The sequence below is a fragment of the Megalops cyprinoides genome, chromosome 17 (genome assembly GCF_013368585.1).
Source record: "Megalops cyprinoides isolate fMegCyp1 chromosome 17, fMegCyp1.pri, whole genome shotgun sequence".
NCBI lineage: Eukaryota > Metazoa > Chordata > Actinopteri > Elopiformes > Megalopidae > Megalops > Megalops cyprinoides.
The window spans coordinates 21104013-21125450 of record NC_050599.1 but is presented as its reverse complement, the minus strand read 5'-3'; the positions used below and the strand labels follow the sequence as shown (position 1 = coordinate 21125450).

General features: G+C 45.0%; 2 protein-coding genes across 2 annotated transcripts; both read right to left on the bottom strand.

The window, feature by feature from the left end:
- Positions 1-1076: 1076 nt before the first annotated feature.
- LOC118792300 (keratinocyte-associated protein 3) lies at positions 1077-7038 on the bottom strand. The gene is made up of 7 exons (XM_036550124.1): positions 6893-7038; positions 5739-5923; positions 5419-5478; positions 3783-3980; positions 3392-3526; positions 2922-3033; positions 1077-2604 (listed from the first exon to the last, which is right to left on the bottom strand). The coding sequence occupies exons 1-6, from the start codon at positions 6903-6905 to the stop codon at positions 2938-2940; spliced, it is 687 nt and encodes a 228-aa protein (XP_036406017.1). The 5' UTR covers positions 6906-7038; the 3' UTR covers positions 1077-2604; positions 2922-2937.
- A 939-nt stretch (positions 7039-7977) lies between these two features.
- Positions 7978-21073, bottom strand: nrbp1 (nuclear receptor binding protein 1). Its single transcript, XM_036549561.1, has 18 exons — positions 20994-21073; positions 19119-19435; positions 18909-19031; positions 17244-17345; positions 16904-16993; positions 16731-16771; positions 16185-16279; positions 16006-16089; positions 15856-15914; positions 15410-15508; positions 14516-14648; positions 13710-13800; positions 13213-13263; positions 12767-12902; positions 12367-12420; positions 11937-12000; positions 11128-11183; positions 7978-10060 (listed from the first exon to the last, which is right to left on the bottom strand). The coding sequence occupies exons 2-18, from the start codon at positions 19347-19349 to the stop codon at positions 9965-9967; spliced, it is 1605 nt and encodes a 534-aa protein (XP_036405454.1). The 5' UTR covers positions 19350-19435; positions 20994-21073; the 3' UTR covers positions 7978-9964.
- Between the last annotated feature and the right edge of the window lie 365 nt (positions 21074-21438).

Below are 21438 nucleotides of genomic sequence, written 5' to 3'. Positions count from 1 at the left end.
CCTCCCCTTACCTGTGCCACGGCCTCCATCTACCCAGCACAAAAACACGGGCCTACAACTCTGATGCTCAGGAGGACACAATGAACAACGGTTTTGGAAAAGATGTAACAAGACAACCAGCACGGTTTATACCGACAGCTGGTTAAACTACACGCAGAATATGCAGCATAATTGCTGTGCTGGTGAATGTCTTTTGATACCTGTGCAGAGGGTGTTTGGTGTAGCACTTGAGGTCACTATGAATTAAGATTTCCAGTTCTAAGGTCACATCAGTTATTACCCCCAATGTTAAAGGCTGTATGTTTTGCTTAGTATGTCTGTGTGCAAAAATACCTTGGGAATAAGTGGTCCATTTAATTTCAAACGGTCAAAAAGTTGGCGTTTAGGGTCCATCTGCACTGAGGTCTACAGTGTAGAAACTGATTAATATCCAGTTACAGCATGTGTGAGGTGCCGAGGCCTTGTTAATGTCAAATTGCACACTAGGGGGAGCCTGTGCATAACCAAGTTGCATGGGAGTCGAGGGTCTGCAATCTCCAGTGGTGTATGTTTTTATTTTATAATTTCAGTAGAAATTATTTACGCATCATAACATTTTCTTTGAGGAAGTTAAACAGAGGAAATGTCTATTTGGGGATATACAAATTGTCAGGTCTGGAGTCACTAACTTGGTGTGTCCAATCCCAAAATTTCCTTGAGGTCATTTTTCACATAAGATATTGACTTTTTTCCAGAAAAATAATTTGAAAAATGCATATGAAATGGTAACTGTGTGGTAAACTACTTGTTATTTTTCATAATTCATCTTTTAAGTGCCTACTAAAGCATACATTTTGTTTATGACCTCTAATGGGAGAGATGAGACACTGAGCAGCATTGCTAGCAAATGTGAAATAACAGCAGTTGTCAGTGACAATACAGCATCATGGCAGCATTAAGAGATTTCTGCAAAGAAACTATAATGAAATAAACACATCTGGAAATACTGTTCTGCTTCCTTTAATACAAAAACATTGCACAAAATAACAAATATATTATTTATAAAATCAATTAAAATAAATCACTTGAAATGATGAGTAAAATACTGCCCAGATACAGAAGGTAATTGATCGAGTTCATTAATTTCATAACATGGTACATAACGTCACTTCACATGTGATAATTCTGAGTGCTCTACATCTGCGGTGGCCGATCCAAAACCAGCTGTCCTTCAGTACATGTATATACAAATCACAACAGTATATAAACCTCCATTGTTTCCATGCAGACAGAAATGCTTTTGTTTTGACAGGGTCAGTCAGGTCCATGTGTCAGTGTTTACATTCCCTCTAATTCTCCGCTGCACGCTGGATTACCCCGGTGAAGGCAGATTTGCGGCACCATTAAACTTGGCACCAGATTAACCCCTGCACAGCTGGCCCGGAGGGCCGCTTCATATGCACAGGAATGTGTATGTATATATACCCACTGATAACGCACTGCCATGTCTGTGCACGCTAGTGCCTGCCAAACCAAGTCTTTGCTGTAGTGGGGGCCGAATTTAAATGTGACCTCAGCAGTGAGGGGGGCGTGGCTGTTTGGAACAGCTGTGGCTGGGCGGGTCGTACAGATGTGACCAGAGGAGAAAGGAGGTACGGAGAGTGACTCAGAGCAGGCAGAGTCAGAAGGATGCCAGAGGGGCCTGTCGGTTTAAATTTGCTGCAAAGTCATACCATCTCAGATGATTCATGTCTGAGATCATCATAAGCAAACAGGAAAAAGTACCCCGATCGATTGCTTTCAGCTACCTCCAACCATGATGCTCTACAGCCACAGCCCAGCCTGTCTCACATGAAAACAAACATTCTGCCATAAATACCTGCACCCTAGTAAGAGCCGGATATTGATGGCATGGGAATCCTGCTTTGAACCTGAAGTGTACTGCAATCTAACAAAAGCATTGCATTCACAATGACAAAAAAACATGGCAACTGCTTTAGCTCTCTCTGAAAAGCAAATGACGGAAATGACTCTTTTTCTTACTTTCTAGGGAGTTCAACATGGTGGGGAAAAACATTGAGTCCAACATACTAGTTTTAATCTGACTGCTGAAACCAAAATGACATGACATGGTGTTTATTGCTGGTCAACCACCTGATTTAGAGTGGGACATTGGGTACATAGCACTACAAGCAAATCCCAAAGCCTCACCTGAGTTCTCTTTTTCAATGGCATCAAAGTCAGTGCAGAAATTATGAGCAAAACAACTGCACAGTACAAGTATATGCCACTACACTGCAGGCTCTGGAGCAGAACGGGAAACAGAGTGAAATCTGTAGAGCTGTAGGCGGTAAATCTGTAGGCTTTCCCACTGAACCAAAACCAGCTGCTGTTTTTCAGTCTTCATATGGTCCAGAGAACAGATTTGTTGCTGGAGAAAGTGAAAGAATCAGATGCATTTTGGCAGGAAACTCTTCGAAAGCAGGGGTAACCTCGCTGTTGTGATTCAAATTCATCTCCAGCCTTCGATCAACAGGCCCGAATGGATCCAGTGACGGTGACTGAAGGGCAGATTCATGATAAAATGACCACAGTTCTCAGGATGTTGTCTCCATTATGACACACCTGTATAATACAAAAAATGTATGTAATCAAACTATTGTAATAATCTCATCTCTTAAGTCACAGTAAATACTGATGTAACAAGAGAACATCAACCAAAAGTAAGAAGTTAGATATCTTGCACAAAAATTATGCAGACAATAAGATAACAGAAGTCCTTGGCATGAAATTTATCCAAGCATTTCACAAAACGTGGGATGGCTGACGACATTGGATATTCAGATATTAGCAAAGTCTGCAATGCGATTTTAATTAAATTGTAGTGCAAAAGCAAGGTCTTTTTTACACATGATTTAAATCTGCAACCGTGTTTCACTTACAGTTCTCAGTTTCTGATTATGCATAGGCAGACTGCTGTCCAATCAGCTGCCGGCCCTGTGGTGAGAAGTCTGGGTCCGTGCCCGACCTGTCAGCCAAGGCCTCCTCTTCCAGCTGTGTGTGGGGGGGGTGGAGAAGAATGTGGGAACGTGACCTCAGGCAGGACTGTGATTTGCACCACTCTCCTCACAGACCCATCTAAGAAAAGGGCTCATCTCCTTCTATGTCTGAGTATTCATTCTAACATGACACTAAACGTCCATCTCAAAACAAGACTGCCAGAGGCAGCTCAAGCACACCAGCTTGACAGGATAATGAGCTAGCATGGAGGGCTGAGTGGTGTGTTTGCATGACTGTGTGGGTGTATGCATGTGCATGTGCGTGTGTGTGTGTGTGTGTGTGTGTGTGTGTGTGAGATAGAGAGAGAGAGACAGAGTGTTTCTGTATGTGTCTGTGTGCGCCGGTACCGCACCTGCTCCCGTATGTAGCTGTGGGCACAGGGCCCCAGGCCCCTCAGGGTCAGTCCCACTATGAAGCACCAGACGGACAGCCCCGCCTCCACTGCTGCCAGCATAGTGCTGGGGAACCATAGAGCCAGGGTGGTGTCCTGAGCACAGAGAGAAAGTTAGACACAAAGATCTACACAAATAGCTCAGTCCAATCAGCAGCCCCTGCCCTTTTCTCCCATGTACTGTTTCAAAGTCAGAATTTTCACCCCCCCCCTTAAAAATCTCATCAAGTTCTGTTTACATTTAAACAGCCCATTATGACTTTTTTATATCCTTTTTTAGGCTTAGCTGGTCTGAATCGCCACGTGTCCCAGGACTTCGGCTTGATGAGGACTGCAAGGACGGGGGACTCACGTAGATGCGGGTGGTGTCGAAGGGGCAGTCGGCTGCCACGGCCGTGCGGGGGCTGATGGGAAAGTCCGTGGAGTTGCAGCCCACCATGAGGCTGCGGCCGTTGCCAGCGATGGTGAGGCTGATGGCCAGGAGCAGGCCGATGCCGCAGGCCGCGGAGAGCAGGGCGTTCAGAGCGGAGCAAACCAGCAGCCCCACGTGCTGCGGGGAGAGGCCAGCGGGGAGGAGGGAGGGGGAGGTGTACAAGAGGACAGAGGGAGCAGATAGATTTTCCTTGAATGCTTTATTTTTTTTCCTTTTTATCTATTTATTTTCTACACTACTACTACACTACCCCAGAGATGGAATATTCTACCTCTGGGGTGACAGGCAGAGTAGGGTGTAGAATTAAAAAAAAAACACTTATGAATTAATGGTAGGTTGTAAAAGTGTAAAAAAAAATTGTTCCAATATTGTGCCAAATTTTAAAAACCAATAAATGTAAAAACCCTCATGTAAAAAAATAAAAACCTTGACAGAAAGACCATGAAAATAAAGGGAGTTGTTTACTTCCACAGCCCTACAGTCTGTGCTTCCATCTGATGTGCAGAGGCAAAGTGTCACTTCACCCAAAAGCAGCAATCGCTTGTTGAATGGCTTGATTCAAATGACCCTGAGGTCTTAACACCAAACCATCTCCTCCTACTCATAGGAAACCCAGTCCTGCCACCAGATCTAAGAAGGAGGACTTGCATGCACAAAGAAGGTGGAAACAATTCCAGTACTTGGCAGACCTCTCCTGGAGTCGGTGGAGCAGGGAGGATCTACCAATGATCAAGAACAGCAGAAACGGAACAGCACAAAATGGAATCTTGCCCCGAGAGACTGAGCGCTCATAGTGGATAACACAGTGCCATGTAACGCATGACTGATGGGTTGAAACATTGCCACAATGGCAGACTCCAGAGGGTTTGTATGTGGAGTCCATGTTAAGACAAAGACAGGCGAGTTGGAAAGGCCCATCACCAAACACAGCCTACTGCCAGAACAGCCAACGGTAAAGGGTGAGCCTGTCTTTGACTCAGGTGACTCCACACATACTGACAACCCTACATGGACACATTCACTGATGAACACTCATCACACAGTTCAAGGAAGAGAAGGTTCAAAGGGTATGCACATTCTTTAAAAAGTAATACAGTGTAATATATGAATATCAATCAATATACTAATATTCTGTAAAACTGACACTTTTTTTTTTTTTTTTTTACTATATTTAGGGCTCCATTTGTTTGTTACTAGTTGCTTATTCTACCTATTATAATTAGAAGCTGGTACGTTGGAGGAATTTGTAGATTTCTTTAGTTTACATGGAACATGGGATGAAATGCTGATATTTATGTTTATGCTTATGCCATGGACTCCAACAAAGTCACCACACAGGGTGCCTAGCTAAGCGGTGAGGCACCTGATATTTCACCCCTGGAGAAATGTGGTGGTTCTGGTTTAGTGCCTTGTGAGATTAAGTGGAACCTTGTACCTTGTGAAACACCTTACAAATATTTATAGCTCTGCCAGACAGTTTCATGTAATCAGACAGTTTCATGAGTGATGTTGGATACTGTTTAATAAGCGGATAAGTGTAAAAAATGCATCTTACCATTTTCCAATTAGATAGATTTCTTGACACAAGAATAGCAATGATGCCAGTAGCAATGCTCTGAAATCAAAACATGCAGTAGTTACAAACAAGGATTACAAAGCAAAAACACACATCTATAATTTAACACCCTACAAAGAGACTTTCTGTACAATCCATTTCTGTCAGCCAAACATGGAGCTTCAGAAAATATTTATCGTAATTCTGCCTCCTCAGACAGGAATTACTGAAACCCCAGAGAGTAAACGCCATTAAACAATCCACGAAACAATAACTACATGTTGAAAGAGAGAGAGGTGGAGAGATGCGAGGGCACTGACCAGCAGTCCCGAGGTCACGGAGATGATGTTGGCAGCGGAGTACTCTGTTGTGATTTTATCGTTGGGTTTGGAAATGTGGCGCAAAACGCTGCCATGGACGATGGCTCCCAGGAGGAAGTTTATGTGGCCGACGAAAATGAGCGTTATTCCCTTTCGCATCAGCCGCCGAGGCCCCTTCTGTTTATCTGAGAGTGCAAAAACAAGAATCGTTTCTTTCCCATGCTTGTGAAAGCCACCAAACGGCAGTAAACATGTTAACATAGTGGACCCACTTCCAGTTTCATTCTTTGCTACCAAAGTTAAGCATTACGTTCAACAAAAGGGGGGAATACATATCTCGACCGATGTAATATTGTAGTATATATTAGTATGTATATATGTTTATTATGTATACATATATTATACTTTCTTTTTCAGACAACATGTTGAAAAGAAGAAAAAAGTAAGTTGCAAGTTATTTATATGTTATATAGTTTTATTAATATATATATATATATATATATATATAGCATATAATAGCATATAATATATAATATTTATATATTATATGCTAGTTTTAAACGTTCATTGTATCGAAATCGTACAGCTGTCCAATTCTTACTCGAACACCAACGATTTCAGATAAAAACAGCCATTAGTTGTCTTTTCTAAGTAACTGTTTCTGTTATCTTTAATTGCACATAGAGTACTTGTGAATAAAGGTTGCTCTCAATTGCACCAGTATTTATTAAATTCCATTAAATTCCCATCATTTTGATAATGTGGTTATGACTAATAAGGTAGGCTACTTATGACTAAGCACAGTCACAAAATATGTGACATCACACGTATCACGACAATTTATTGCCATTGGTGCTTTTCCTTTTCATTGGCGTTTTTTTTTTCTTCCTTCAAATGTTGGTTTAGACGTAAGGCACGTCGAACAATTTACAATTTTACTGCAGGATACTTCAAATACCCATTGTTGTCAGGTTACAACAGGGAAACACAATTACAAGGTTATATACGCTTTCACTTTTATTGTAAAAGTCCATATTATTAATGCACGCCAACATATAAAACGACCTCGGTGAAGGCGCGGTTATGTCTTCAGCAGAACCTACTGCCCTACCTGTATGGTAATCAAGGAAGGTTACACAAAGACGCACACTCACCGAAACCACACATTTCCTTGGCCTCTGACTGCCTCAGACCTTTTCAGAAGTAAGGGAATGCAAAAAGCACTTCCCAGAAAGAAAACTATTAGGTTCTCCTTTCTTTTCTTTTCCCTTGCTGTGTCGTCGAGCCTCCAGCCATTCGTGACGTGTACGCCTTACCTGCGATGCGGAAGCGAGCAGAAAAGATATCAAAGGTCATTCAATGCAAATTTAACCTCATGCATATTAACCATCACAGTGAGTCGGAGCATTCGTGCGTAAGGTAACTGGCTGAAATTGTTTCATAAAAACACCTTAGGCACAATGCACTCATCCTTTGTCCCCACTCCCAGAATAAGCACATACTATTAAAAAGTTTCCTTTGTAATGTGTTTATTGTAATTTTATATCCCTTATTATGGTGTGATGTACTTGGGTATATTTGATCACAGCAATGTGAGAATTATACATTCAAACAGCTAATGGAACTATTTCAATTGCTTACAGTCATATGTATTCATGTGGTTAGTGTTTTTCAGTCCACCTCCTACACATCAGCCCTTTGGTCCTAACAGGGGAGGTTCATATGGGAGTGGCTTTCAGAGCCTGTTCTGTCATCTCACAATGGACATGTTTATCTCTCAGTGATAGTGGTCTAAAGTGGGCTAGTGTTGGGGTAAGGGCTGTGATTCCATCAACTCTGATCTGCTTTACATATAGAGCTCTGCTGTTGAATTGCATGAACAGAATACAAATGCCATTTGTGATCGCATAAAATGTGCTGTTCACCCTGCTCCCTGACAACTGTTGCTAGGCAATGCTCTCTCCAGCTTAGTCTGGAGGAGTATGAATTTCAGTCATGTTCCAAAGAATTTCAGTGTAGCTTGAGGAAAAAAGTGGGTTTGCTCACTTTGATCACCAAATACTACTTTTTAATGTTTAGTTTTTTCATCAGTGCTTGGTGGTAAAAAGCATGTGCCGCTTAAGTTTACAGTGTGCCTATCTCAGTTTGTGGGTCTAAGAATATTAGGTTGTTGTGTTGTAATAGAGACAAAGTCGGACATAAAATAAAGGCCACACAGACACAGGTGTTGAAAGCTGCTGTACGTCTCATATTTACTTCAAGAAAATGATACAAATAAAAAACAGGAGACTCGTGTTGCAGAAGCAGTTACAAGATATGCCCAGCGAATCACACACGACCAACACAGCCCCGTGCAGGCCTTCACAGATCCGCTCCACCTTGTGCGCCAATCAACAGATCACCCAGGGCAACAGGCAAGACACCCCGCCTACCATATCTGTCAACCAACCTGCTGGTGGACCCTCCCTACAGAAACTGATGAAGCGCTTCTTGCAGGGGGAAAAGAGTAAAAGTAATAAAAACATGGAAATACTACAATAATACAAACTAGCAGCAAGTGGGACCTTCCATCAGACAGCACACGAGTAAACAGAGTCACTGAGTGTCTTAATAGCTTACAGTAAGTCACCGATACACTTACAGTAAGTTAGTAGTTACAGTAAGTTGGATCAAGCTTCTGTGCTTTGCTATTTCCCAGCAAAATGACTGTTTTGGAGAACAAAAAAAAAAAAAACAACAAAAAAGATAAGGCAGGTGACTCCACTACTGATCCGTTGATCAGCTGTTACACGACTTTCTACATTTCTTTGGAATGCACACCTCGACTCTTGTTCCTGTGGTTGTTCCTGGAAAAAAAGCACTTTCCTTCACCATGGTCTTTTAAAAGAATGGAACATTAAATGGGAAAACTGACTTGGAGACTCAACTGGAAGGTTGACTTAACTTAGAAACTTAAATTCTTTCTGATCTACCTGCATATAACAGAATGGATTAAAACAAAAATCAGGGAAACTGTAAATCTGGCCAAAGAATTACAGTTAGGTTTATTTCATTGTCAATGCATTGCAGAGTTTTTACAACACCAGTCAATTATTGGAGGAAGCTCCGCATCCTAAAAAAATCTGTATATGTAGCCCCGCAAAGAACAATAAATCAGATAAAATACCACAGATAAAATTGATAAAATACCACACGTGATCTTAACCAAAAGGCCCAAAGGATTTAGATTTGATAGTACTATGTGTATACACTCGCTGCGGAGAGCAAAGGATTTTAAATATCAATGAGAAACAGACAATGGTCAAGTTAAGTGCATTTCTTCTAGAAATTTCTGATACATAGCAAGTTATTCAGCAATTGGAAACCTACATTCACAGAAAAAGAAACCCCCCCTAGCAACTTCTGAGTTGAAACTCCAGCCTTCAGATAAGTGGATTATGTACGTAACAGACAGACCAAATTGATTTTTTTTTCATTCTTTTTATTATCTCTGCCCGTGATAGTCTCCCATTCCCAATCCTGGCTCAGACTCATTGGGTACGTGGTTAATTAAGACCACAGTAAACGCTTTTTTTGTTCATAAAAAATACAATAGATTAAAAAAAAAAAAAAAAAGATATATTATGACACCTTTATAACATGACGCTTCAAAAGGGGAACTGATTCTGAGTGAGAGGGAGAAGGGTGGTGGAAACTTAAGTGTAAACTAAGTGAGAGTGAGAGAGAGATAAAGAGCACAAAGCTAAAATTGCACACCTGATGCAGTTTGAAGGAGTGAAGAGGATTCAGCGCAGAGAGACCATGCATATTGTTGGTGAGAACAGAGAACAAGGCTGTGCTCGATAACATACAGCTACCAAACCGCTGCACAGGTAGGCAAAAACAGCTTTCAAATACAGCTTGTAATACTGACTTTAATTAGAACTGTCGGTTTTGGGTTTTTGTAGTTTTTTTGTTGTTTTTTATTGATTTATTATTTTTTTTTGAACACAGAGGCAGAAGTCTACACTGAGAAAGAAAAGAAGAGGACCTGGAGGCAGGCTTGTCCCCCCTCCAGGAGGACAGACAGAGAAACAGCTGGGAATAGGCCGAGAAAGGGGGGGAGGCTCCCCTCCCCATGTCGCTGCTAACCTATCCCATCATCCTCTGCCACGCCCTGCCCGTGCTGCGAGGGGGGAGGGCAGAGGGGCCCTGCCGCCGGGCGCGGGGGTTGCGGTGCGGTCCTGCTACGAAGACACCGTGACCGGGTTCAGGGAGCCGTTGCGGCTGTAGAACTTGGTGAAAGCCTCTTCTAGGACTGAAGCCAGGCGCATCTGATCCCCCTGCAGGAAGAACGAGACACGGGAGAGGTGAGACACGGGGCGGCGGACAGCGCCTAGCTTCGGAGCCAACGGCTTTGCAGGAGGGACCAGAACTGGCCAACTTCAAAGTCGCGGTCCACTAATCACCATCGCGACATAAAAGCAGCACGTCATCGTATATGAAAGTCTTTGAATACAGCCACCCTAATTTGTGCGTGTGGTGGGGGTCGGATGTTATCTGAATGGCTCCCTTTCATTGGCTGATCTGAAACTTGAACGCTTGCCCTGATCCATTTGCCACCCTGTCTAACACGCTTTGAAACAGTGATTAGGGTGACCCCGAGGGACTCCAGGCCCCATTCAAGATGCTACGGTTATGATATGGCTCACTCTTGCCCCATTTTCATGTTAAGATTCGCAGAGGATAATCGGGAGGTGAAAGCGGCCGGCTGAATGTTTCTGTCTTTTAGAGACACTGACACCAACGAACGACTGTCAAAGCGGATTTCACATAGGAGCAAGGTTTTTATCACAGACTCAACTGGAGCACCAAATCGCGACAGTCCTGGGCAGTGAAAGGATGTCTGCATCCCGACTGCTGGTCTAAAGCACCCACGGGGCCAGGACTCTGGAGCCGCTGCCTTGCTAACCGACTTCCTCATTTGCATAAAGGAGGAAACAACGGAGCATTAAATCAGGGAGGGAGCTGGCAGTTGAACGTGTGACATATGTGACCGCGCCCCTGCACCGGCGCACAGATGTCCCTCGCAGCAGGTGCGAGCCTGACGACGTGATAAAGAGCTGGAACGGAGGACCGGTGGCGGCGCTGCTGGCCGGGACCGAGCCTGCGCCCCGATTAGGCCCGGCTCATCCTCCGACACCGCCGATTACGCAATACACCTCCGCTAATAAATCAGGACACCAAATGGCGTGGCGGGGAGTGCCGCTTCCAACAGCCGCATACATTAGGAGCGGGTCCTGTCAGCTCGAAGGGGGTCAGAAATAGCCGTCGTTTCCGCTACGGGCTCGTGCGATTCGTCTGAATGGAGGTGTCAGGCGTTCGTAGCAGGCGCGGGTGACCTACTTACCTCGCTGATAAACCCCAGCTGAACCAGCTCCACTGCGAGTTCCTGCACATTCTCATCTAGAGGGGAGGGAGCAGAACATCCCGTCAGTCAAGTCGGCCCCCCGGAGCCGGCGCAGGCTTCCCACCGCGAGGCCCCGGGGCTCGAATGCCGCAAACGAACAGGTGGGAAAGCATCGCGTTACATGCACATTCTCTGCGAAACTATGGCCCGCATGCCTTCCCGCACGCATGCGCTGTCGTATGAGACTGTAGTAACAGCTCACCCAGGGACAGTTGTGCTGTGCGAGTGCTTGCATGGGGTTACAGCAATGAGGCCCGGCAGGGAGAGAGTCCGTGTGTATCGAGTCCGTAGCTCTGACCCCATAACCCTCACTGCACTCAAACCGCTCACAGGAAATCTGTCACACTGACTCGACTCAACTCCACTCTACATGCGTGGACACACCTCCCAATCATTCCTTCCAAGAAAACGCAAAGCGCTGCCCTAAAAATAGGCACCACTTTGTAATTATGGAGGAGTCTGCGCTCTTGATGTTTGCCCAGATTTATGTATGGCGATTCCCATGGCCTCCACAGTCACAATGCTTGCCTTGTTCAATAAGCACAGTGCTGGTTTAATGTGGGTCAAATGACAGTCTCTCCCTGGGACATATAAAGCATATAAATAAAGTCCTCACATTCCAAGATAAGACATTATGTGGAACAGCTCCACAATAAAAAGAGGGAGGTGGGGCTAGAGAATATGTAGGTCATTCCCCGATAAGACCACACACACAAAAAAACATTTTTATAATACAAAAACATACTTACTTGGTAACAAATCACAGCTTAGATGCCTGTTTAACTTGTCTTCCAGTTTCAGTAATAAGGTAAGCTGTGAGAGAAGGACATATAACATACTGAAACCATGGACACATTTTCACATACAAAGGCACGTCTTTAAAACAGTCATGCTGCTTTATCTTTTTCTCTAAATATTGACTTATTCAGCAATGTGCTCTCATCGTGCCATGTCCTTAAGTGGTGTTGTATTTATGTTGCCGAATGGGTGATTGGTAAGAATCAAAAAATGATCACAGCAAGCAGACTGAATCTGCAGACTGATAACACAGGCTAGGCTAACAATACAAACACTAAGAGCCTGACAATTACGCGTTATAGACACAAGATTCATCTGTATTCATGAAATCACAGCAAATGGGTGAAATCTGTTCCCTCTGCCTTGTAATAAGAAACTTACATGATGCTTTGCCCCTTCGTCAACTGGCTCGATATTGCACTGCATTTGAAGTACCTGGAACAGTAATGTGAAAAACTAAGCATTAAAACTTGGCTTCACCAGTGATTTCCACTTCTTCCATGTTGATTCACACTGATCTGGTCTTCACCACCCACTCTTGCTCATAATCTAGGTGATTTACTACCTCACTACTATCTCTAGCTAAAGGAGAAGCCAACACTGCATTCAAATCAGAGCCCTGCCAGCAGAACCATGGGTAATGTAGTTTTTGAAGGTGTGTCTGCGACTCCAGCTGTGAATGATGGTGGCAGGCTGTAGGCTGGTAGGATGGTGTGACTTCAGCGCTATATGCTGATCTCTCCTTCCCTCTCCTCTGCTCTGCCCCTCCTCTTCCTCTCACCTTCCTGGTCTCCAGCTCTGCAGGTTCTGGCGTGGGTGTCTTGACAGAGGGGGGTACGATGGGTGACTTTACCGCCTCCTGCTGGGGCTGCTGTGGGCAGGGCATCCCAAATGCTGTGAGGGGGTAGATCCCATTCCTGTTGGGTTTGAGGTAGGGACAAATGTTACCCCACCCTTATCAACAGAGAGCAAGGTCATATCCTGTCAGACATTTAGAGTTTTCTTTTGCAAACCTGGATAACAATGACAAGGACAATGGATAACAATGAAAATAAAGTAATTTACCTAGATCAAAATTATCTGGAGAGACTGGGTGGTGCTGGTGAAAACAGGGAAATGTTCGCAACTCTCCATCTGTGCTAAATAATGCCCTCTAGTGGTACTGTACAGCTATAGCTTGAGCTTTTACTAAGCTTTGTTACTAAAACCGAGGCAGAACTTTCTCACCTCACATCCTCTAGGAACTTATCCAACTCAAGAGCTGGAAACTGGGAAAGCCTGAAATATATATTAGAAGTACAATAAATACAACAATAGCTCCAAATTATACTGTCAAAAATTCATTTTGTTTAAGACACAGGCATATGTAGAACACCACGTCCGATATACTTTGTAATACAATGCAATTTGACAAATGCTACATTTTTAAAATTTGTACAAATCACTTCCATATCAATTTCTGCAAATGAACTGTTGCATAATGTAATAATGTGAGATGTGAAAAAATAAAATTTCACTGTGGTCGTGAAATGACACAGTACCACACCTTCATCTAATGTAGCACAAAACATGTGTTCAAGGCATGGGTGTCACTCTTCATGAAGAATGGAAAACAGCTACTGAAAGCTACTGATGACCAGTGCTACATGAATGTAGCTGGTATTAGTATTGTCATTACTGTTATTCGACAGGGCTGATCTCAGATGTCAGAGAGGACGACTTACTTCATCTGAACCCCTTCCTTGCCCTCAACAATCACGAGGTTGGGGTCCATGTTCTTGGTTATTTCTTCTAAAGCATTTTCAGGGATCATGTCTACAAGAGGAGAACAGTGGTGAGAGGAAGCCGCATGGCCCAAGGCCATAAGACACCTGCTACTAGGGCATGTCACACGAGGGCGATCAGTTACGGCAGACCTTTCCTTTAAACTGGAACGGGGAACCTTCTGAACGATCTGCAGTCAAATGTGCAGTGCTGACTTCTGATGGCAACAAGTGTTGCTTTATTGCAGTGAGGTCATACTTTTCCCCCCCATGAGTCTTCAGTCAGATGATGAAACTGAGGTTTTGTTTCTGTGATCTGATCATATGAGAAGGTCCTGAGACCCACGCTGATGTGATCAAGAGCCAAAAAGCTGACAGACCCAATACCCTGTATTTGTGTGAAAATACCAAATGTGACAAAAACAATTTTTTAGCTGTATGCTGCTGACAAGACAAGTGCTCTTGTTTATGTCCATTATCATAAAACTTCTATGCGTATTCCAAAAACTGCTCTTAGACATTTTAAGTGTATTATAATCTAAATCGTATCCTTTTAATTTCACAGCGACAATTTATATGTAAAGAGACACACTGTAGCTCCTTGACTGATGGTCTCACTCTTTAAGTGCTGAAATATTAAGTGCTGAAACTTCTCAGATATGAGAAAAGAGCGCAGAGATGGAAGTGGGACAGCACCCTGTGAGACGGGGCAGGGTGTGGTAATGCAGGCTTATGGTGGTCCCGCGCTGTGATTGGTGGACACTCACGCTGATGGCTGACAATACAGTGGGCGGCCAGCAGCTTGAGCAGTGGCACCTCGAACAGAGCCTGGTGGAACAGCAGCTCCTTTGCTGTGGGCCGTTTACCAGGGTCTGCCTCCAGACACTTCTGTATGAACTCCTGCAACATACACACAGTTACATAAATACCTCACACACACACACACACACACACACACACACACACACACACACACACACACACACACACACCTCTTCATCAGAGCATCACACACTTGCACACACATATTGTTACATAAAAGCCTCACATTGTGTATCTCTCACACACACAGCTACAAAGCCTGGGAAGAGAAAGCCCCAGCTCTTATAGAATATCACCAAATATCACCCACTAAAAGTTTGCCACTTTCACTTGGAACAGTTCGGGGGTTTTACTGTGAACATGCATGCTCATGACAGATAACCAATTAAACAGATAGGCTCTGTCTTATGTCTGGATGTAGCCCAGCCCATTACATCAGACTCACACTTAACACCCAGCAATTAGAATAAGGTTAAATAAATGACACTTCTTAATAACAAATTCCGAAAGAAAATCTTATGGGAACAAAAAGCTTAAGCTGGCTTATTCTCACTGATTTAAGCCATGCTGGCATTGTTGTGTGCTTCTAGGGGGAAGAGGCTTTTTTAAAAATGCGCTACAGCCATAACCTTCGACTCCCATGAGGGCAGTATTAATAATAGTCACGCATGTAGTCCAAACACAACATAACAAAGGGTACATTAATCACTGACACGGAAAAGGGAACAGCAAACACATGGGGTTTGGTCAATAAGCGCCGGTCAGAGTGGCACGCCCGGCGGGAACCCAGCGAGGACGCAGAGCATGCTGGGAGGGCCACTCCGCTGCCTCACACTCACTCTCTGCAGGGGGTCCTCCAGGGACTGAATGGCACTATTAATAGCTTCTTGTGATACATATGAAGACTCTCCGTTGCTTTGGATTTCAAGCACAGCCATCTGTAAAACAAGCCACAGAGGCGGACACCAGTTCAGGGACATGATTGCGGGTGTTCAGTGTGGTCAGCCTTTACCTCTGGCTTTCTGCAAGTGCCTGCTCTTCACAGCAGTTTTTCACAAGGCAGGACACTTTAGCACATTAAGAAACTATTTGTGCAATTATTACATTCTGATGAAATTTTAAAAAGGGGGAATTTCCCACCATTATGCTATCATGATTTCCATTCGCACTTAAATTACAAACGATCATATGTCTGTAGGTGGTTCTTTGCATGAGTCACGCTAATACCTCTCAAAAGTGACTTATCGACCTCGCATTCAGATGAAGTATCGGTCGGGTTTCTCACCTCTAAGGCGCACATTCCGAAGGAATAAATATCGACCGCTGTAGTGACATCTGCTACAGCTGAAAGAGGGCAGAGAACAACGACCGTGATGCACAAACAGGCAGAAATGCGTCTCGAGTTTGGTCTGACGAGCGGCAAGTTGACACGTACCTCCGTATTCCGGTGCAAAAAAGTGCAAGTTCTTCTGCTCCTCCCGGCAGGTTTTGACATGGTTGTTGATGGTGTCTGGAGCCACTGAAAGGAACAGAGAGATGTTACTTCGGTGCCGGCGGTGGTTCCGGTAGGGCTCGGTCGCGGTGCCCGTTTGGTGTGCGCCCGGTCGTACGCACCTGAGCCGATCTTGATCAGCCCGTTGTGCTGGATGAAGATGGTGTCGCAGGTCAGGTTGCCATGGATGATGGGGGGATCGCAGGAGTGGAGGTAACTGGAGAGAGGGGGGAATATCCTCAGTAAGAGAGGCCCACGGTGGCGGCGGTTTTTAAGACACACATCCTCTCCGGGGTGAGGGACGAGTGGTGACAGGCCGCCCTATCCCCCTCCCTTTTGCTGTATGCACTTCAGCACTTGGATAGTAAGAGGCAGAAGTGACAGGAGCAGAGTCTCACCAACACCCGGCCTACAGCTTTAACGGTCTCTGTACGTCCACCTCAAACTAGGTCACCTACACCCTCAGCCCACAAACTAATACCACAGACTGGAACACGTTTGAAGCTGCTGGGGGATAACACAAAGGGAAATCCAAATTCTACCCAACATTTCCATTTCCTAAAATCTTTTCACTTCTATGTCAACTCCAGTTTCAACAAGTCCATTTCAGTTCCAACAGGCCTGCAATGACCTGTGAGCGTAAGGGAAGCAGTAACAGGCAGACTGACCTGAGAGCAGACAGGATCTGAGTACACCAGCGCTTCCAGGCCTAAAACCAGGACACAGACAGGGGACCAGGTCAAACACGGTTCAGCCCCACAGCATGATCACCTCATTCATTTCAGAACAAAGAGTCAATGACTCATTTGGCCACACAAGCATTCCTATACGAAAGCGGTACCTTCTCATTCATGGTCTTGTGGTTTTTCTTGGTCTTTTTCAGAAACTGTTTCAAGCTTCCTGAAGACATGTACTCTGTGATAAATATGACCTGGGGGAGAGAATGAGAAAACAATACTCTCATTGACCTTGCTTTCCCCATGACGTAATGTTTTCATGCAAATGCTTTCCTCGGCAAAGATTTCAATAATGACAGTTTACCCCACCAGCCTACTTAAAATAGAAATACAACTCATTACCTACATACTGCGCTCTGGTCTCTGTACAAAATATGTTATTAATATAAAAAAATCCCAGAAATCTCTGCATTCATAAATCACAGATTATTTCTTATTCCTTACCCGTGCTCGGTTCTCCTTCACATCTGCCCAGTATTTATGGAACTTGACGATATTGACATGCTCCAGCTGGATCAAGTTATCAAAAACTGCTTTGACTTTCTCCTGTTGAGGGGAGGGGGAAAAAAAAACATAGATGAAGTCAACATTTGGGACTGTAAAGTTCATAGTGCTTTAAGTACATAACTGCTCGTTTTGCTACATAACATGGAAGATGCACTGAAGCTTAGCCTCTGACCCGCGGTCCCTCTCCTTGTCAGGCAGGTTGCTATGACAAGGAGCTGGCGATAAAGCTTGTGATGGAATGCCGGGCATGTCTGTGGCATGCTGGGAGCAGGACACAAGTTCAAGAGTCGCTCCCAATGCTCGCGGGGTTCTGGAAGTCCACGAGGAGCGGTCCCGGCGTGAGGTCCCGGGGTGACATCATTCCCACGAGCGCCAACGCGGCTTATCGCAACGCAACTGTTTACACAGTAACTTTCAGGGCAAAACACTACCGAGTAAGTCTTCTGCTCATGTGTCAATATTATGCTTGTGCTCAATGGAGGGTGACGTGGAAGGCATGTGAGAGAACGCAGGGAGCACAGCGAAAACAGGTTGCGTGTTTGAGTAGACCCTTATGGAGAGAACAGCCAGAACAGGACACAATGTACTTAGAGACACTTGAAGAGAGAGACATTAGAGACCAGTAAATGTCAGTATAACAAGGTTTCTCACACACAGAGAGAGAGAGAGAGAGAGAGAGAGAGAGAGAGCAGACTATTTTGGTAGCGAACCACCTGATACCACCAGGCCAATGCTTTGTGCAAGATGCCTTTGAGTGGAAAATTTGTTCTGTAACAGTCCACATGGAGCTGATGAGCTTCCACCACTTAACACTGAGGTAAACAGCTCTCTGGCAGCATTAGCCACCACTTGGAAGAATGAGCAGAAATGCAGTAAGGTTATTAACGAGTAAGCCAGCTGATCCTTCTGTGTTAGAACAATTTCTTCTGATTCTTAATTTGTACACCTGCAACCGGTTCCCCTACTGGCCGGAGCTCCTGTGTCACAGGAACTTGCTTTGTTCTGCCTGTCACTGTGAAAGGGAACACCTCTGCCCCTCCTCTCTGCGGGTAGGTACTGAAACCTGCACATGAGATGACAGACAGCCGCCGAAGTACTTCCTCCACACAGAGGAAACCATCCATCAAACTGGTATGCAAACTGTCATGTTCAGACTACAAAGCAACCAAGCAAGTACCAAGGCCTCATCTCCATGTAGATAAAGATTAGGCACTCTGTGTAAATGAAGTCCATAGCAAAACAATACATTGCAATGGCCGAAGATGATCCAACTCCTATTACAGGTTACCACCTCCTTTTCAAGTTCTGAAGGCCTCAGCAAATCCACTTTCACTGATGAACTGACGCAGCAGTTACTACTTTGCTTCTTCAACAGGGCGAGTAAGGACAATACGGAAATTAACAAAAGCCACTGTGAGAGAAACGCAGCTTGTTATTCAAAGTTTAGAACAAAGTACAATGCGATTAGACAGGATAAAGGGCTGTCTGCTCCAAATCGAGAGCAGTTGGTTTTGTCTCGTGACCCCAGACAGTGATGTAACTCCGGGGCAAATGGCGCATCCTGTAAGCCCGCGTTGCTGTGGCTGCGTCACAGCGGCCTACCTCCTGAAGCTTGAAGTTCTTCCTCTCGGAGAACATGACCTCGTTCCACACCACCTCCACGCCCTCCTCCGTGTCCATGGCCAGGTAGGCACTGTCGATTCCGGGGACATTGCGCTGGTTCACCTGGGGAAAGGGAGGGCAGGTTAGAACAGGGCGGAAATGAGTACAGCGGGATGGGGGGCTGCTCCTGGAATTGAGGTGGGGGCTTACCTCCTCCCTGCGCTTCTGCCAGCGCCCGCACGGGCTCTCCTCCAGGATCTCCGACTCATCCTCGCTCTCCTCCTCCTCGTCCTCGGTGGCGGTGGCGGGCGGCGCCTGGGCCACGGCCGAGACCGGAGGGGACACGGACGACACCCCCTGGGTGACGGGCGCCGTGGCCGTCGACTCCGGCTTGGCGTCCGGGGCCGAGGGCGGGGCTGGCTTCCCGTCTCCCTCCGACATCACTTCCCGTCCGAGCCTGTGGCCCTCCCCTTTCTTGTGCCTCTGGTCACTCGGCTACTTCGGTGTCAATGCCCTTGTCCTGAGGCCTGGAGGAACCGCAGTGAACACATGGGCCACATAAGGTAAAGCCACAGTACAGACAGGGTACAGTGGCCCCAGATAGACTGGACTACCACAGCTCACACTGGTAAGTGCGCAATAACTCCGTTCAGACATAAGGGACGGCAGAAACACACACTGTAAACCATAAGGGATTGTCTCTAATGAAGAGTCTAATATTATGGGTTTATGCTCTTGACCCTTTGGAGGTTGGTAACGTATACCAGAAAATTCTCTCTGAGAAGTACCAAAGAAACTCCCTACAAACTGTTGAGACTCACAGCCTAAAACAGACGGATATAAAGATTTTCCAGAAGGAAAAACGCAATTTCTTCAATAATTGGACATTGTTTCTCCGGATGCTTCAGTGAAGTCGTAAGGACGTGTCGCCTCTAAGCCGATCCCTGTTGGCAGTAAACACTGCCAGCTCAAGCAGGCTACCACTTTTGGCAAAATCGATGTGGCGCATGGAGACCACAACAGCAATGACGAAATGCACACCAAATAAGTCCAATTTAGTACTGTCGCTGCTAAAATACATACTGCAACTTACACCACAGGCAACTTTAAACACAATAAAAATGTCATATTCTTACAAACCTTGAGATCTTTATCTGTATCTTTATATGTATATGCAAGACTGAAACTAACCGATTAGCGCTGCTGACCACAACACTGGCAATTCGGCAACGGAGCGCAATGCCTTCCGGAGATTTAAAAGCGACCCGTCTCGCTGCATCCTTTCCTCAGCTAACCTTAGCTGGCTAGACACTCCGCTCACTGTCTCTGCTTGAAAGACAGCAATAATCCAAAAAACAATCCTCGTCTTTTTGCATGTCATTCTAACGGCATCATCAACTTCGCCGTCTACGGTGCAATTAGGCCAGTCCGGTTATTAATTTCTTTCTCTAATGATTTAGTTAATTCCCCAAAGACACACATCTGCGCTTGGTTGCAAACGAATTAGCAAACTTCGTTACCTTCACACCCACTATCAAACTAACGGGGGACGAACAAAGTAACGAGGGGGTGGTTAATTGAGGTAGCTGTGAATTTGGCTGGAAGGCCAGCTATGTCCTTACTGTACTTATGCCTGCCCGTCTGAACTGTACAAATACGCAAGCGTGGTCATTAGTTTGCTAGCCTGTCCAGAAAGCCAGCATTAGCCAGCCAGTGAGCTATGCATCTACATACAGTTAGCTAGCGAGGCATTTGCTCGCTCTCACTGTAAAGGATTTGCAATATCTACATGTTTTGACACCTAATCGATACAAGTCAGCAAGCCAACCTTATATATAGCTCGTTAGCAGGCTAGATGACGGTCGAACTAGGTAGTTGCGCATGTCTTGCCTTTCATCGAAGGCAAGCCTTTGGTGAAACTACTTGAAATCAAACATACTCAGTATGGAAGCAAAGGCCTCATGCTAATCACAAGAGATGCCTTGCTAGCTGCCGCTAACAAGTAGCTAGCTAGCTAATCTAGAAACAATGTAGCCTATTCTTATTAGCAGCACGGCTGGGTGGTTAAGCAAGCCAAAAAGTTACCTTTGATTGTTGAGGTGTAAGATTTTCCCAGCTCCGACGCAGTGGAAAAAGATATATCCACTTCTGGCGTGGTATCGACGCAACTCGATGCTTGCGGTGACGGGCAAATCGGAGAAGACCAGTCCCCGGTAATTCCGTTAAAACGCACTTCCTTCACCGGACAGATCGACAAACGCTGAGCTCTTCTCAATTTGGTCACTTCCAGGTCACTTGATTTTTACGGTTGGTAGAAGACTAATAGCTTACAAATAGAAAAAAATACAAACTAAAAACAGTCAGCTAGCAAGCTAGCTAACTCCCTCAGTTATCATATGCATACCATCAACGCACAATCAGTGGCAACGTTAGCCAGATAGCTAAGTAAGTAGCCTATAGCTAGCTCGCTTATGATTGATGATGACTACCAAGCTAGCCTGCTGCGCTACCTCGACCGGAGGACAAAGCT